At 43.3% G+C, this 18,822-nt stretch overlaps 1 protein-coding gene across 7 annotated transcripts in view; it reads left to right on the top strand.

Moving 5' to 3' along the window:
• LOC310763441 (potassium voltage-gated channel subfamily KQT member 1-like) overlaps nucleotides 1-18,822 on the top strand; it is a 793,949-nt gene that overhangs the window by 524,663 nt on the left and 250,464 nt on the right. For 4 of the 7 annotated variants that reach the window (XM_083615632.1, XM_083615635.1, XM_083615631.1 and 1 more), the window contains 3 exons: nucleotides 2,669-2,794; nucleotides 6,737-6,899; nucleotides 14,299-14,325. In XM_083615632.1, the coding sequence (XP_083471758.1) occupies nucleotides 2,669-2,794; nucleotides 6,737-6,899; nucleotides 14,299-14,325 (316 nt within the window). The remainder of the gene's footprint in view (nucleotides 1-2,668; nucleotides 2,795-6,736; nucleotides 6,900-14,298; nucleotides 14,326-18,822) is intronic. The other 3 variants (XM_083615636.1, XM_083615634.1, XM_083615637.1) reach the window with 1 other exon arrangement.

The following is an 18,822-nucleotide window of genomic DNA, read 5'->3' as shown; positions in this document are numbered from 1 at the left end:
CACTCCTGTACATTGGTAGAAAGCCTTGCACACAAATAACAGTAACATAGAATTGCAGGTAATCTTGAATTTAAAATTTTGAGAGAAATGCAGGTTAGAATTTAAGAACTGGCCCTCATGTTGACTTCCATCTCGGAATAGAGCAGATGGCTGCAGCATCCTGTGTTAAAAACTTTCACTTGCAAACATGAATGATGTTCATGTCACATGGCCAACTTCAAGCACTTTTGAGCCCCTCCAACTGTTGGTTTGCCAGTTGGGAAAGAAATAAAGTTTAAGGTCTCTCATGTCAGGTTTTTAAATTGACTGATGACCATGTGGGAAGGTGGATTTACACTTGCATTTTAACCGTCTTGTGTTAGTTGTGCCACCGTGAATAGAAGTGTTTCATGTGGATGTTTAATATTCCACCTTCTGAGCTGGAAAAACAAAACTTGTGCATGGTGGTAATGGACATTAGATGAAGAATTTTTTTTGATCATTGAAATGCTATAAAATGCAATTGTGATTTTGGCCTAAGAGTATATTGGACTGATTTCTTAACATTCTAGCTATTACTTTAAAATAGACCTCTGCTTTGTTAAATATTAATGCAGTCTTCAACTTTGTGATGTTCATGGCATAATACAGAACAGAACATTCACCAGCAGAATGGCCTGCTCCCTGAACCTGTAGGCTAGAGCAGTGGTTCCCAACCTTTTTTTGGCCATGCCCCACCTAAGCATCTCTAAAATCCTGATACCTCCCCCCGTGACATATAATTCTTATTATTCAAAAAGTGAACTCCTATTCATGTGGAGGAAGCCTAAAAGGCCATTCACTGTTAATAACTCATTCTTGAATTGCCCTCCTTAAAAATCAAATTTCCTCCCTGTGGGAACCATGGGGCTAGAGTAAAAAACCTCACTAACCAATGGCAGAGCAGACTACATGTGTCCTGTGGTGCACACTAATTTGGCACTGTTCCAAGTAAATACTACTTTCCTTGTAGTATTCTTGTCAAAAAATAAATAAATTCCACAACTGGATATTTTTGTCATTACTGAATCAATGAATTAAGAAAACCTAACTAACTACTGGCCAGTTGCTAATCTCCCTTTCCTGGGCAAGGTTCTGGAGCGAGTGGTCGCAGACCAGATCCAGGCGCTTTTGGAAGAAACTGATTTTGTGGATCCTTTTCAATCGGGGTTTAGGCCTGGTTTTGGCACAGAAACAGCTTTGGTCCCTCTGTCGAGAGACACACAAGGGAAACATGTCCCTGTTAATTGTTCTCGACTTCTCAGCGGCCTTTGATACCATCAACCATGGTATCCTTCTGGAGTGACTCTCCGTACTAGGGGTGGGTGGCACCGCTTTGTGGTGGTTCTATTACTTGGGGAATGCTATTCAGCCCTGTGGAAACTGCAGGGCTCAATCCTATCACCCATGTTGCTTACATGAAACCGCTGGGTGGGGTTAGCCGGAGGTTCGGAGTACGTTGTCAGCAGTATGCTGATGACACCCAGCTCTATTTCTCCTTTACATCTGCAGGTGAGGCAATGGAAGTGCTGGACCAGTGTCCTGCCTCGGTAATGGACTGGATGAGAGCCAACAGACTGAAGCTCAATCCAGATAAGACTGAGGCACTTTAGACCAGATGGCTGGGAGGTTGCCTGCTCTTGATGGGGTTACACTTCCCCTGAAGGAGCACGTTCATAGCTTGGGGGTACTCCTGGATCCTTTGCTGTCGTTCAAGGCTCAGGTGGGCTCAGTGGCCCAGAGCGCTTTCCATCAGCTTCAGCTGGTGGCCCAGTTACGCCCCTATCTGGACAGGGATAGCCTAGCTACTGTTGTCTACGCTCTGGTAACCTCAGGGTTAGATTACTGCAATGCGTTCTACGTAGGGCTGCATCTGAAGACGGTTTGGAAACTTCAGCTAGTGCAGAATTCAGCGGCCAGGTTGCTCACCGGAGCAAGACGGTTTGAGCATATTACACCAATCCTGGTCTGATTGCACTGGCTACTAAGTAGTTTCCAGGCCCAATTCAAAATGCTGGTGTTGACCTATAAAGCCTTAAACTGCTCAGGACCACAATAACTCAAGGACCATCTCTTTCTAAATGAACCTACCTGAACCTTGAGAGGCCCTCCTTCATGTGCCCCCTCCTTGAGAGGTTTGGAGGATGGCAACACAAGAACCGGCCTTCTCTGCAGTGGCTCCCCATCTGTGGAATGCTCTCCTTAGGGAGGTTTGCCCAGGACCTTCATTGTACACCTTTAGGTGCCAGGCAAAAATGTTCCTTTTTAACCAGGTCTTTGGTTAATCCGATTTACATCCTATGCCCTTTCAAAATGTGTTTTTTTGTGGGGGGGTTATTGGGTTGCTGTTTTTATTTTTATTAGGTATTTTGTGGTTTTATATCTTGATTTTATTCTGTGAACCACCCTGTGACCCCCTGAGATTGAAATTCAATCAATCAATCAATCAATCAATCAATCATACCTCTATAAAAGCAAAATGGGTGGCAAGGGAGAACTGCATTTGAACTAATTTTTTTCACAATACTTGTGGTAGAAATCTTTTGCACTGTTCATGCAGGACAAGTAACACTACTTAATTACAGAGAGGTTATGTACTTTCCGTCTTTATATATAGTATTAGCAAGAGGTTTTTTTTTATGTCCTGCAGACTCTGTGGAGGTGTTATGCAGCAGAGAAGTCATACAATTCCACAGCTACATGGAAGATCTATGTCACCACAGCTCAAAACGCAAAGAAAACAGCAGCACCATCTAGCCCAAATCTCAGAAAACAGGTCAGAAGGAGCACATTGGTTTATTAGTTACATTTATAACCTGCCTTTCCATCCAACAAACATAACACAGAATACATGGTTTGGGAACTCCATAGAATCAGTTCAGGTGTTAGGAGAACTGGAGAACCTGTTGAAGTAAAATTCAGGACTCATCCAAACTTACCTTTTTGGGCACAGGTCTGCACATTAAAGCTCTGTGTCCGAGCACTTTTTTCTTTTACCCAGCCACTTCCCTCAGAAAAACCTGCTTTTTAATGCTGAATTGGAACAAATGGCAGTTTGGGTTTTCCACAGGTTGCTGTTTGCTCTGATTCAGCAGTAAAGAGTGGGTTTTTGCAGGGAAAGTGCTGTGGCAAAATAAAAACGGCTGTTGTTTAAAGACCTTTAAACCACAGACCTGTGCCTAGAAATGCTTAGCAAAGGTAAGTGTGGCTGAGCCCTCATTTTATCCCACTCCAAGAATATTTAAACAGTAATTTACCTTGTTGTCCAGCTGTTCATGTTCTAATCTAAGTATGCCTTCCTATAAAAGAAGTCATTCCTCAGTTAGCAAGGGACTCTTTATTCCAGGACAGCTTTTAAAATATTTTATTTGCACAGGATTGTTATACTCCAAGTAGAGCCCGTCATACTAACTGTCCACTAATTTCAGTGGGGATAAACTGAATGTGACTTGGTCAGCTACAACCCATAGATTTATCACATGCCACATCTTAGAAGTCAGATGCCATGACATAACAAAATGTAACCAAATTGATGAAAATTTCTGTTTTTCTCCCCTTGTAGCCATGAGTCTCACAGGCTTACCCATACAGGTGGGCATTATAAGGCTTTAGAAAGCAGGTCACTTTCAGAATCTTTAGTGGGTGGAAGGTCAGACAACAGAAGTACTTTTTCTGTCCTTCCTTTTTATCTCATTTTCCCCCATAGAAAATATTATTAAGAGGAAGTCACTTAATGGACCTTAAATACTGTAATGGAGCACAAAATTAAGTAAGTTGGATCCAAACCATTAATTGTGCTACATTGTCTTTCTTAGTAAAGGTAAAGGGACCCCTGACCATTAGGTCCAGTCGTGGCTGACTCTGGGGTTGCGGCGCGCATCTTGCTTTACTGGCCGGGGGAGCCGGTGTACAGCTTTCGGGTCATGTGGCCAGCATGACTAAGCTGCTTCTGGCGAACCAGAACAGCGCATGGAAACGCCGTTTACCTTCCCGCCGGAGCGATACCTATTTATCTACTTGCACTTTGACGTGCTTTCGAACTGCTAGGTGGGCAGGAGCAGGGACCGAGCAATGGGAGCTCACCCCCTCACGGGGATTGGAACCGCCAACCTTCTGATCGGCAAGTCCTAGGCTCTGTGGTTTAACCCACAGCGCCACCTGCGTCCCATTGTCTTTCTTACCACCATTTAAATTAAATGTTGTCATCTTGGCAGAATGGCAGTGTGACAGACACCCTCAATGAAGATGGTGCTGGGTAATGCGACAGATATTTTGGATGCGTCGCTAGATAAATCTCCCACTGTATTACACAGTAGAGGTCCATAGTTACTCGTTTGTGGTAGCATTTCTGTTTAACACAGAATTAATTATGTGAAGGGGAACCTGTGAACACAGTTCCTTCACGAAGAAGATCTAAGTAAGGCTTTTAGAACAAAAGTTGAACTTTATTTACACTCAGTTAGGTTATAGCATATGGTTGCTTTTGAAAGGCGCAACACTGTTTCAAGCAAACACTATTTGCAGAGATATTTAAGATATTTCTTAACTTCATGCTTTAAACCTGTCACTGGACAGATAAATTTCTATGATACCTGTTATCTTACACACCACAATTAAGATGCTCCCAGCCCCTTCCAGGATCCTAGGTAAAGGGACCCCTGACCGTTAAGTCCAGTTGTGGCCGACCCTCGGGGCTGAAGCGCTCATCTCGCTCTATATGCCGAGGGAGCCGGCGTTTGTCCGCAGACAGCTTCCAGGTCATGTGGCCAGCATGACTAAGCAGCTTCTGGTGAACCAGAGCAGCGCACGGAAACGCCGTTTACCTTCCTGCCAGAGCGGTACCTATTTATCTACTTGCACCTTGATGTGCTTTCAAACTGCTAGGTTGGCGGGAGCTGGGACTGAACAATGGGAGCTCACCCCGTTGCGGGGATTCGAACCGCCGACCTTCTGATTGGCAAGTCCTAGGCTCTGTGGTTTAGACCACAGCGCCATCCTAGCCTTCCCCTTATTCAATCAAAGCTGGGTTGTTCTGCCTAGCTAGCTCCACTCAAATAGACCAACTTTGCTCACAGCCAATCCTTATCTCAAACTGAGCGCTATTTAACTATCTGTCCCCACTAACAGATAATCCTGATCTCAACCCACACAGGTAGTTAGAGACCCCTTCTACCCACACAGACAGAAAGTTCCCATATGACCATTAAATGATTAAATTCCCCACACTTTCCTGATTGGCTGATGGACCCACCAGCTCCCACAAGCAACGGGGACTCCAGGAGGCAGACTCAGGGCCTGTCCGCAGGCCCAGTACTTCCATCTGTTGCCAAAATCACAGTGGGCCCCACATAATATGTTAGTATGTTTGTTATTATAATAATTGCAAAGTTTGGGTTTGTTTTTAAAAATGCTATTGTGATTATTGTGAGCCACTTTGAGCTCATCATTTGTTGTTGGAAAAGTGGAATCCAGATATTAAATCAATATCAAATCAAATCACTTGACCCTGCATAAAAAGAAAAATCAGGGTTTTACTGATGTCCCAGATGTTAATTTGTACTTTGCTCTATTTAATAAACTTACGGTGACTTTGCCTCTTGTTGGCTTAATTTGTTTACTTTCAGAAAAACACTTCAGGAAGTTTGCGGTATAAAATAATGGCTTACAATAATAATAATACAATATAATAAGGAAGCAAGGTGCATGTAAAGATGGGGGAAACAAATGAATTCATGGACCAGGTCTCAGAAAGGAGTTATTCTCTGATGCAACTGAAAAGCTTTAATCTAAATAAGGCATTTGAATACAAGCTGCCCTGGGAATCTGATGAGGGGCAGGATATAAATCAAACAAACAAACAAACAAACAAACAAACAAACAAACAAACAACAACTACTATTTAGCATCTGACTTGTAACTGGTTCTCAGATGCACATTTGTCACTGCGGTCTTCAAGAATCAAGTGAAATGTTAGGGTTGCCATACACCTGGGATTTCCCGGACATACGTGGAATACTGGAGTCGGCAGCAGTGTCTGGTAAGAAATCAACAAGATGTATGGCAGCCCATGTTGGCAGTGCCGTTTTTGCCAATTTTCCATAAAACAATTTTGGGCAGAACTAAAAAAAGTTCAACAATGTTGATATGTGTATGTGAGTGAGCCCATCGCATTTTTTTATTAATTCATAATGTGTGTGAAGGAGGCCCTACACTAACTTCCCTGTGTATAAACCCCATTGGACCCAATGGAACGCTGAGTAGACTTGTGTAGGATTGAATAGTAAGTGTGGTCTGGACAGCTGTAGAGGTTCCTATGTAGCTACCCCACATTTCCTGTAAGACTCTAGTAACCACATTTTCAGGATGTTGGGGTATGACAGTCATTTCTTCAGAGAGCAAAAATACCTGTGTTAGAGCTGAAGGCTGACTTCCTGTGGGGTAGCTAAGCTGTGGTTCTATGGCAGGCAGTAAAGATAGAAGAGTATATCAGGTGAACGTTAATATGGTCTGTGGTTGCCAACTTCTTAAGAAGTCTCAGATGAAAAAGTATGCTGATTGTTTCAAATGAACCCTTTAAAAATGTATGCAAGTCTCAACTTGCCCACACACCATTTATTTCAGTTATTTATATACTTCTTAATCACTGGGGTTTCCAAGCCTGTAGAAGTTGAAATTTTTGTATCATACTTTTTTTGGTATGGAAATGGTTTTATTACAGAGCAGAAGATACAAAAGGAAAGGAAAACTTGGGCGTGATAATGGTTCCACACCTATAATGAATCCAGGGGAGACAGTGCTGCCTATTCCACAAATTACTTATGACCATATCGGTCAGCGAGAAGACAAGAAAGAGATGAGTTTCTACCTTGATGAACCTGGAGGTAACCTACTATCTTACAATGAATCTTTTATGTATACAGCAGCCATGAGTTTATTTTTCAGTCGTTAAACCATAGTTAAACATTAGCTGTGGTGTAACATGAGCAAGCAGCATGCTGGTACATGCTGCTCATGTCATAAATGCCCATTTCACACCCAATTCTCCCATCTTTTCTATGCTGGACAGAAACAAACCAGAAGCTATCTTAGCAGTATATGGAGAGAAATAAATAAGCAGTGCCAATTTGAACATAACCGTTAGGCTGTTTCCTTTGCAAAGGTATGGTGAAAGAGTGATGCAGGCACCAATAAGCAGTGCATGGGTATCCAAGGCAGGTGAAAAAAGCAGACTGAGCTGAAATTAGGTCCAGAGAGGAAATGGTTTAACAGGTTTCTTGCTTGCTCATCTTCTGTTCACATGTGTTCTTCTGACTACCACAGGCTCCTGATATAGGTGGGTAAAGCTCAGATTAGGGTTTCTATGTGATATGAAAAGGGTGGGTAGTGACATGCAACTTCTTTTAAAATGGGCCTCCTGCAGAGTTTTATCTGTGCCAGCATCTGTTCTCAGTGCTGGAGCTTAATCCTGGAATATATGTGGGAAAATTAAAATGCATTTCCCTCATCATTGAGCTCTTTTACTTGAGGAATGAGGGCTAGCAGTGGTGTTTCCTCCCATAACCTCCTGTCACTCTTAAGACAGTCAAGGTCCAGCTTCTAAAAGCACAGGACCCACCTTGCTTGCTTGTTAACACAGGAGTTCCTGAAAGCTCTAATTTTGTAAGCAAACTTGGGAGGGCTACTGTTTTTGTGCATTGACATACATGTATGCTGACCGCAGAAAGGTACTGCTGAAATGGATTGTTAGGAAGTAGATACTTAATGTATATGTAACATATTTAGAGAGTATTTTGCTCTTCCTCAGAGGCAACTGAAAGGAAGTGTAATTAAAGGCAAAAACATATATCCAACTGCAAGGAATATTCTTAGTGCGTTTGTACTTCTATGTATGTTCATAAAACACTTCCATAGTACTTTTCTGAGATCTATTTCCCTGTTTGACTTTTTGGTACTGTGATATTTCTCAGACTGTACCACATATTTTTGGTTGTTCTACTGTCCTGAGTATCTGCTAGTTAACCTGTAGGTAGAGATGTAAGAGAAATTTGATTCAGTTTGCATTTAAACCTACCTACCATATTTTTCGCTCCATAAGGCGCACCTGACCATAAGTTGCACCTAGTTTTTAGAGGAGGAAACAAGAAAAAAAATATTCTGAATCAAATGTTGTAGGATAGGAGTTTTAAGTGGGGAGGGAAGGAAAAACACTGAAGGGACAAGGAGCACGCGTGGGGCGTGTGGAGAAGGAGGTGGCTAATGATGCAGGAGAGGGGTTTAAGGGAAGGGAGGAAAGGAAGGCAAAAGTTCTCTCCTCCCCCCCCCAAGCCAGCCTCCCCCTCTCTCCCCCACCTGCATGTTTTCCGGCTGCCTGTGCATCCCTGGCACGCAGCAGCAGCAGCACCGGAGCACAGAGAGGAGGCGGCGGCGGCAGCTGCCAGTTGTGCTCCTAGCTGCCGGAAGCTGAGCCGTGTGGGCTGGAGCCTGCGCGCAGTGTGGCTAGGAAGGCATTAGCAGGAAGGACACAATCCTTTCCCCTCTGCTTGCCGCGAGGGCAGGGGATTTCCCTGCTCTCTGTTGCATTTGTCTGCCACCAATCTCCTTGCTTAGCGTGTCTGCTTGCTGCGAGGTGACGGTGCTGTGGCCGGCGCTGAGCAATGGAAGGGGAAAGGATCGTGTCCACCTGCTAATTCCTTCCTAGCCGCGTCACCTCGTAGCAAGCAGACGCGCTGAGCAAGGGGAATGGGCCTTCGCTGGCCCATTCCGAGCAAACACAACAACCAAAAATACAAGAGGGTGGGCAGTAAGACCCTGAGGCAGAGGGCAGGAAAGGAATTCACTGCAGCTGTGCGCTCCCTGCCAGAAAGGGACGAGAGCAAAAGGCGGGGAGCAGCGGCTGACTTTAACCGCCCAGTTAAAACCGTATGCGGTGGGGAGCACAAAACAAAATAGGAGTCACAATTGAATCCTTAGGAAGGCGCTACAATAATTAGGCAAGGGGAACAGGGCTGATGAACAGATGGTAGCCTTGGGATGCTGTACATCGATCGAGAGGCGCCACACACAAGGACACTCAAACGCCCCCTTTAACCACACGCTCTCCCGTGCAGCAACATGACTCACACGCCTCCACACACACACCAAAATATGCCCGATACAGGAACCCCAACAGCCTCCTCTCTGCAGCCTTCCCTCCTCATGACGCACGATCCGATTTTTGCCCCTGCACTCAGGCAATTCGGCTTCAGGGACCACACATTCACTCCATAAGACGCACAGACATTTCCCCTTACTTTTTAGGAGGGAAAAAAGATGTCTTATGGAGCGAAAAATGCAGTAATTTGTACTTTCTAAAACAATACAAGAACCAAAACACAGCCATCCTTCAAAATGAATTTTGCAATGCAGTTATCCATCCAAGTAACGTGTGCAAAAATTCATATACTTGGGTAAAGTGTGCATAGAACTGCATGTATGTAACATGCAAATACACATTATATTAGTAGAAATTGCATTTTTAAAATGTGTCCATTTGGAAGAACATGCACTAATATTCTGATAAATTTAATGAGAAAAATCCACAAAGTAATGTGGAACTATGGAGAGCTGAACTAAAGATAGGAAAAATGAGAAACCATTTTGGAAAGTTTCACCCATCCCTAAGTTTAAGGCTATTTAATCTCTAACCACTCCTTCAAAAAAGGGAGTTCATGTTCTCATGGTGTAAAGTTCTTCACCTGACAGCCGCTGCGTTCTCCTGTAACAAAGGCACACACATAACTGTGGTGGACCGATGGTGAAATATTCATAACCATTGGAAATGATAATTTTTGCTCAGTGTCTCTCAAAATAGAGTATTACAATGGAATTCAGTAATGGCAAGTGACCAAACCACAGCAATCATGGGCAATACAATCCAGGTTCATCACCACATTTGATCCGAATGTGGGTAGGTTTTGAATGACAGGCAATGTTCACTGGTTATACCACCCTTCCATACCTTCATGTTGGTAAGAAATCTTGCAGCCACCAAAAGGGTTTGACATCTGCTGCAATGCCTAATGTTGATAGCCAATTCATGTGTTTAGTATTCCAGGTTAAGCCAGAGTTTCCCCACCTAGACTCCCTCAAGCATTCTGTACCTTTAAGAGCTGTGTGGAAGAGAAAATATGCTTTGTGCAGCTTTCACTTCCACTTTAGCATGGTAATGGGAAAAAGCTATGCATGGTGAAATATTCTTTTCCATTCAGTTCTTGTGGGTTCAGGAAACCTCTGTGTAACAATTATAGTCTGTCTGAAAAGCCTACTTAAGATAACGTCAAGACCACCATGGCAAGAGAATTTGTGATCAAATAGAAAGCTCAGTTTTGAATATCACATCCTAATCATTTTGAGTGGGTTAGCTGGCATGTGCCTTACTGCATCACTCTTTTGTTTAAGAAAAACAGAGGTGGGAGAGATGAAGGCAGAAGCACTTTAGATGGTGGGGCCTCAGATTCACAGAGCTCTGCTTGCTACCTGAGCATTCTAGGAGCTGGGTTTGTTTGTTTGTTTATTGCATTTGCATACTTCCTTTCTGCCAACTAACCCAAGGTGGAGTACAGTTTTAATTTATTAAACCAAATAAATGATATAAGAGGCGGGGAGGGGACAATCCAACTGAAGCAGCCCTGATGTTAATTTGCCTGCCTACCTCATTCTCTATTTTCCACAGAGCAATTGTTGAAACAAGGTCTGATGTTGCCTTTGGCTCAGGTAGTGTCCATTGTACCTTACTGGGGTGGGTGACTCTCTGATTGGAGCAGGCCCTGATATTATCACAGGACAGAGGATGTCTGTTGGTGTTGTGATGGGGAGGGGAGAGGACAGTCCAACTGGATCAGACCCCGATATTGCTTTTGTCTGCCTCCATTAATTCCCACCACCATCACACCATATTAAAAAGGTAAAGGTAAAGGACCCCTGACAGTTAAGTCCAGTCGCCAGGCTTTCCCAGTCCAGGAATGACTGTAGCTGTTGAACCAGCCACAGTTATTAAAAGGCTGTTGATGGCCCTCTCATTAATGTGATTTGTAGATGTTTGTTCATACATGGTTGTGTATAATAAAAATAACTTGATAGTTGTTAAACAATCTCTTGTTGTTCTAAAAATAATACATGTATTCTTAGGATAAAAAGATTAATAACTCCAGGGATTCATCTAGCAGATAGACTATATTGATCACTGCCAGCCTCTCAAAGCTGTCATGTCGGAGCAGTTACTGTTGAATTTATCAAAATTGCCCAAAACATCACAATGACTAATGTCTGCTGGAAATAGAATAATAATTCTCAGTTTGGGATTTAGGTTTTAGGACTTTTTAGAGCTGTGTTTGCACATAGTAGCTTTTCTCTTTGAGATCAGACTGCAGAGGCTTCTTCTCAATAGCAAGTATGCCTTTTGGACTTCATAACAATGAGTCCTCTCCTTATTCTAATTCAGTGTCACTAATAATACTGTAAGGGCTGGTGCTCTGGAGTCAAGCTGGTAGTTGCATCACAAAGCAAGTGACTGGTTTGTGAGCAGCTCAAAGTAAGAAGTTAGACCAGTGTCAGATGCTAGATTATAGGCACAGATTATTGGCCCTTGTGTTATGCTTTGCTAGCAACTCCAGTGTCACCCTTCTGATTATCTGCAGTTTGGACACAATTTACACAAATTCTGTCTGCAACTGTATGGAAGCTTACTGACAGATTATGAAAATTAATGTCATTCTCTCCCCTACGTTTCTGTTATCTGTGGTATCTTGCAATGCTCTGAACCAAGCAAGCAATGCTCAACAGAGACATGACAATGGTCAAGACTGTAGGTTGGGTTCCACTCAGGGACACAAAATAGTTCAAGTAAGGCACAAAGGTACAGAGTGGGATAGGATTCTTCTCTTCAGCAAAGGCTTGGTTGGTTAAATGCCCTCAAGTAAAGGATCCTCACTGATTCACATTTAATTTGTGGGGTTATATCAACCTGATCTGGGATGAGCTGCTGCTCTGTTCAAATGGCAGTTTTATGTGTGGGATTGTAGGAGCAGGGCTTAAATTTGCTTTCATTTATTAGCTAGGCCGTTGACCTGTGAATGGTGCAAAATGGGGACTTGAGGGATGTGTGGCAGATTCCTGGCTGTGAGAAACATGGTGTGGTTGGAGCCAGTTTCACAGCTTGCAACATAGAAAGAGTTACCATTTGCAGAACTGAGGCTGAACTTTAAAAGCTCCTTTAAATCTTATTAGAAACATGCATTGAAAGAGTCTGAAATACTTACAGTGGTACCTTGGGTTAAGTACTTAATTCGTTCTGGAGGTCCGTTCTTAACCTGAAACTGTTCTTAACCTGAAGCACCACTTTAGCTAATGGGGCCTCCTGCTGCCGCCGTGTTGCGGGAGCACAATTTCTGTTCTCATCCTGAAGCAAAGTTCTTAACCCGAGGTACTATTTCTGGGTTAGCGGAGTCTGTAACCTGAAGCGTATGTAACCCGAGGTACCACTGTACTTTAATGTGGAAGAGCCAAGGTGGTGCCCTCCAGACTGTAAGCCCCAGTCACCAAACCAATGGTTAGGGAAGACGGGAGCAGCAAAGGTTGTAGTCTGGTAGTAGGGCACCAACATGGGCTAACCCTGTTATAACAAGTAACTGCATATCATTTCCCACATTGGGCTCTGCTGCTATGTGCAATAAAACAGAGGTGGCTGAAGCTGTTTTTAGTCACCCACCACCCTCTTCTCAAATCAGTTATCTCTTTCTACCTCTGAAATGTTCCACTTCTGATGTGATGCCATTCTGACATGGACTTGGAGCGGGTCAGGAAAAAGGAAGGATGACTGTCGAACAATGGCATCACACCACTGAGCGTGTCTCTTATGGATGGGCAAATCTGACAGCTCTGGTTTCTCTGTTTCCCATTTTCCTAGTTTTATGTTTGGTTCTTCACATTTCCACTTCAGTTTGCTTTGTTTCCTGGTGAAGTGCTAGATTAGATGCTGAAGGTGTGTGCCTGGCCTGGCCCTTGACACCTGAGATATAGATATAGTAGGACCCACCCTATTTTATTGATTGCAATCTATCTTAATTGTTTTAAATATTTTAAGAAAATGGCAAGCTACCCTGGGATCTCATAGTAAATGGTGGGTATGCACACAACACTGCCATGGAACAGAAGGTTAGTTCTGGGTTGAGGAGTAGAATAGGCTCAGAAAGGCACTACATTGCAATCAGGGTCAGGGTTGAAGGGACTGTGTGTATTTATATCCAAAATCTATTAATGTGGAGTGTTGCATCCCCTCAGCTCCCTAGCAACCTGTTTTTTGCTTAAGGCAATGGTGGGAACCCTCTGGCCTCTGGACCTAACTAGGCCAGCCATGCATTCCCATCTGGGCTGTGGGGCCATTTCAGCTAAAGTCATGCCTGAAGTCATATGACAACAGGTATGGATTGGTAAAGATTCAGCTTGGTGAAACACCACATTCAAAAGGAAGAATCAGGAGTTCACTCAGTGCCAAATTCAAGCCAGAGCTGCAATGAGTGTGCTCCAGTTCTTCCCCTGCAGCCACAGAAGGAAGTTACAGTCTCCTGACATCATATGATTGACACCACCTAATTCTTAAAGTGAACCACCCTTTGACTAGATTCAGTTCCCCACTCTGGCTTAAAGCATGTGGCACAGGTGGGTCCCCTTTTGCTTTTGAAAATGGGGAGCTGGCACTGCATCTTTGTCCTAGAATCTTAGGTGTGTGATCTGACGCCTGTAGCATCTTGGAGAGGCTTACACAGTTTGCTATCTCCATCTTGGGATCTGAGTTTAAACCTGACCTTATAGCTTATAGCTATAACATCCATGCCTATTTTTTGTTTTTCTTCATCGCTGTACCTCTTGTTCTGTGTAACATCTTCCTGATGCAGAACTCAAGCATTTTCCACTATTTTATGACATTTTGGCTGGTCCTAATGAAGGTATCAACCAATTATGGATTTTGTATGCTTTTTTCTTACCGCCCAACACCTTTGGCTTTTTTGTTTCCATGTGAAAGACTTGGGTGTTTCTGATGGGTATTTCCTATTGATGATCCTCTTGAAGGTTATCATACTTGTTGGTCACCAGATCAGAGCCTGGGTTGCTTCTGGGGCAGCATGAGAATCTTTGCTGGTGATTTCTCCTCCTCAGTTCAGTTTAGAAATGGCTCTCTTAAGCCAAACTTAGTTGACTTGAGACTGACTTTTCTGAATACATTGCACCCTTCTTCCCCACTAGGTCTTACACGGATGTTCAAGCAGACAGGTAGGTTGGAAACTTTTTGTGAGAGATGCCTGTTGAAGGTAATGGCCCCATATAACTTCATGCACTCTGTATTTCATCCACTTACAGAATGGAACTATACCCCTGATTTCTTAATAGCTCTTACTGCAAACTCCTTCCTGATTTTCTGTAACATGATGAAATGTTTAACATGGCAATGTCTGAATAAAAAGCTGAGCTTTGGCTTATTACAAAAAGAGTAAGAAATAGGTCCAAACAAGCAACATAAATTGTGTGCACTGTGGAATGTTGGGCCATTTTTGCTTATTTGTATCATTTTGCCTAAAAATTCATATCTTCCCTGATGAGTATGTTCTTCAGGAGACAAATGAGAGTTTGAGTTTAGCCTCATCACAAGCAATGGTGGATTTACCTGGATTCACTCAATGGGGCATATTTCTGAGTAGAAGTGCCTTTATTCACGGGGGGGGGGGGGAGGGAGGGCTAATGTGAGGGAACAATAGACACGCCCCTGCTTCCAAAGAAGGCACACTTAGCAAGCCAAGCTCAAAGCCCTTCCTCTCTCCATGCTATACCTACTATTTCCTTACTTCTTTTTCTCCTAATCCTTCCCTTTGGTTGGCATGGGGCAGCAACTGAGTCAGAGCCAACATTCAAGCTCTTGGTTCAGGGCTCAGGCTCAGTGTTAGCTAGCTGTTGTATGTGTGAGCGACAGACCCACCCCCTACGCACATACCTAACACCCCTCCCTCACAAACATAATATGCTTATTTCCCCCATCTATAACTGGCTGTTGCAATCTGGCAAAAGCTTTACAAACAGAACGCAAGCAACAGCAGATCCACTGATGCCTGCTTCTGTAACCGCATCGCAGCAGCAGACCAAACCGAGAAGTGTATCTTCCTTCTTGTGTAGTGGAGAAAATCCTGCACTTGGGGACATCGCAAGGGTCAGCACACCCAGAGTGCAGTGGATTAACCTTGCCCTGGGAAAACCACCTTCATGATGATGCTATCTCCCCACTAGGGACTTCTTCCACCTTTAGAGCAGCAGTGTACAAGCCACTTGCACGGCTGATAGCAGGGTGAGATAGTGATGTTGGTTTGCTGAAATGCTTTGTGAGCGCAGTAGTGATTTAACAATGGCCCCCAATTTCATTGGGGCAGGGGGAAGAGTGTGAAAGAAGCAGAACACATGTGTTTTCCTTATTTCTACAGGGAGTGTCAGCGGGTTTTATGGGCTGCTTATGAAGGGTTATTAAAATGAGCAACATGACTCTAGTTCCAAAATACAACTAAGGCACAATGTGTGGCCCTGCTGCAATGGAATGTGAGAACAGCAAACAACGGGCATATGCATGGAACCGCAGAGAGCTACAGTGCAAAAAACAGATTTGGAAAATGAATTTTTGGCTGCCATGCACATGAGCCCTACTAGGAGTGAAGTAACTTTCCTTCTTCCCTTCCTCTTGTTTTGTTCTGTCTTGTCTTTGTGGGTCCTCTAGTGGCCACTGATCAGTGTGCAGTAACTCAGAGGCCTCATATAGCCAAGAAGACTCTTATTCTGGATTGCAAGCCTTTGTTGCCCCATCTTTCAGAGGAACCAGGACCCCCCTCCTTTGTATGCTTTCCCTCTTGCTGTATTGTTAAAAGCTGGGCATCACTTTGTTAAGATCCCAGCAGAGGCCTTTGGAAACCATAGGAGTGGCCCCATAGAAGCGACCACTCTCATAAGAGCCGACATAACTCCTGCTTCCATGCTTTGGTCCTTCACATGACGTGATCCCAGAGGAAGCATGCTATGCTTACAAGATATTGGGATAAAAAGCAGAATTTTGATCTGAAAGAAAATATTATACTCAGCGTGGAGAGAGACAACTGAAAGAAGAAGCAGGAATTGTTCTAACCTGATCAGGGCAATGGTTGGCACCTACCAGGAACGAAAGGTCCTATGTCAATTTATCTATTTTTATTTATTTGTTGTAGATATTTAAATATCGCTTAATCACTAACATTTCTACAAACAGGTTTATGTTTGTTATTTGTTTTAAATGGTACAAATTAAATGGCTACAAAATGGCATTCATCCAAAATGCCTACAGTAAATGTGTGGTTGAAAATGATTTGGTTTGTGGGAATGGAGGCAAAATTCACTTAGTTCAACCCAGGAAGAGGAGACAGAAAATGGAGTATTGTGAGAGAACCTGCCTTTTATGATTTATATGAAGCTGAAATTTAAAGTAGTGTTGTGAGTTTTGGAGGAGTAGGCTGTGTGCCTGAGTCCTTTCTAATTCCTTGATCCAACAAGGACTCAGTTGCTGGAATAGCAAGACAAGTTTATTGTTTGTGAGTTGTGTGCAAGAGCTAGAAGCTAGAAGCAAACTATAGGCTATGCAGCTGAGAGACAGAGCCAAGCCTGTTTTCTGCTTTAATCCAAGACTGTGGCTGTGGAAGAAGGAAGACCCTCTTGGGTGTTAATGCTATGAGCCCCTCCATTGTAGGCTCAGGTTGTATATATGTGTAAAAAACCATACATCATAATGACAGCACAGTCTCTGCTATCCCACATTCTGAGGAAACTAAACTCTGAGTAAGTGCCCGGGACCCCTGGAATCCTGCACCAATCAGAGATTGGGGGGCATGCAACACTGATGTTAGAAGTGGGATTCATGTTTCTGGGATGAGGATCTGTGAGCGAGGTTTGCTTGAGTCAAGATGGAGGGAGGAACAGCAGCATTCCTGGAGCAGTTCAGGTTGATGCTTCAGCAGCAAAGCTGCCAAAATATGGAGCAGCTTGAGCAAATGATCCAGCAGCAAAAAAGCCACTGACTGGAGAAAATGGAGTTGCTGCAAGCTGAGAGGGTGAGAAACCCCCTTGGGCAGAAAAGCGTGGCTCCATGCAAGGTGAGAGCCCTGCCTGAGGAGATGCTACAGGGGTTTGAAAGTGCCCCAGGACCCCAGCTGCAAGGCACCCAGATGGAAGCAGTGACCAAAGAGTGTAGATGGGCAGCTGAGGGGCTGGAACTGCAAGGAACTGCAGTCAGCAGCTGAAGGCAAGGAGGAAGACACCTTGGAGAAGGGCTATCCAATCCTGAGAGACAAAAGAATCCAAATAAGGAGAACAGGGACAGAGAAAGCAATTTTATTTTGTGAGAGAAGAGTCTAGCTGCAAGCAGTTGCGATACAAAACAAAACAAATGGTTAATAGTCTCTGGATGCACCCAGTCTACATGAGAAGCTCAGTGTGTGAAGAGGTTTGAGTTGATTGCTCCAGCTCAGACCACATGGCTCCCACCAGCCACTCCTGAGGTCCCCCGAAATAATTTAGGAACTTTCACCACTTTGTAACTAAAGTTTACTGCCCATGCAACGTTTCTGACCAATGTAGGGAAAAGCACATGAATTTGACCTTTGATGAGTTAGTAAGTAAACCAATTTTTAATTTAGCAAAGGTGGTCTTTTCCAATGCTGGGGCAAGAGGGAAGTTCCCCCACAATGACATATTTTAAAGGTCTATCAGCCTATGTTTCCACACTTTACTGCATATTTTGTGATTTTAAATCTCTCTTGCAGTTCTCTCACTTTGTACTTGTCCCAAACTTGGGTCTTGGCATCCAGGAATTCTCGTTTTACAGACATATATTTTTGAACCAACACAAATGAAGCCAGTTTGCTTAAAAATATGGATGAAATTAAATTCTCTTTCATGTTGTGTGTGTGTAGGCTATACATTGTTCGACAGTTTTGAAGGAAAGGCTAAGCAGCCTTCTGTTGTGAGGTGCTATTGCTCTGGAATTATTGCATCAATCAAGGGATTGAACGAGATGACCTAGAAGGGCCCCTCATCCTCTAGGAGTCTACAGCCTCTTCTGTACTTCTAGCAGTTGTGTTCATGTGGTTTTCATGTGCGGCACTAATGCTTGAGTAAGGGGAAGCGTGGTGGTGCCCTTACCCTTGGTGACATCTGCCTAGCCTGCCTCTCTGGCTTCAGCATGTTGTCTAAGCAAAGTTCCGGATATTTTGTCTCTATCTGGCATCCTAAGTGATGTTTGGCAGTTGATATACTGATTTCCATTTCCGTGCACTGCTCTGGTTCGCCATAAAGCGAGATGAGCGTGGCAACCCCAGAGTCGGTCACGACTGGACCTAATGGTCAGGGGTCCCTTTACCTTTACCTATACTGATAATATTTAATAGTTGGCATGTAATAGTATTAGTTATTTGCATGTATTTGATAAAAGACAAAATGAAATGGGATTTGATATCAGACAGTTTCTGTGAGTTCAGATTGTGAGACAATCAAGAGATTCTGAAAGAAGCACTAAGATAAAAGATGCATTATAATGTAAATATTAATATTTAATTTATATTAAAACGTTTAATATTTGAGTAGCAAGACTGGATTTTTTGGGCATATTTCAAATATATGTTTCAGCTGTAAAACACCTATGCACAATGAAATTTCTAATTGATGTGAGAGAGATCAAAAAATAGCATAATCTTGAAAAAGTAAACCGAC

Source organism: Podarcis filfolensis (assembly GCF_964270895.1).
Source record: "Podarcis filfolensis genome assembly, chromosome: 5".
NCBI classification, from domain to species: Eukaryota; Metazoa; Chordata; class Lepidosauria; order Squamata; family Lacertidae; genus Podarcis; species Podarcis filfolensis.
The sequence above is the reverse complement of the archived record's forward strand: the minus strand, read 5'-3'. Positions and strand labels throughout refer to the sequence as shown.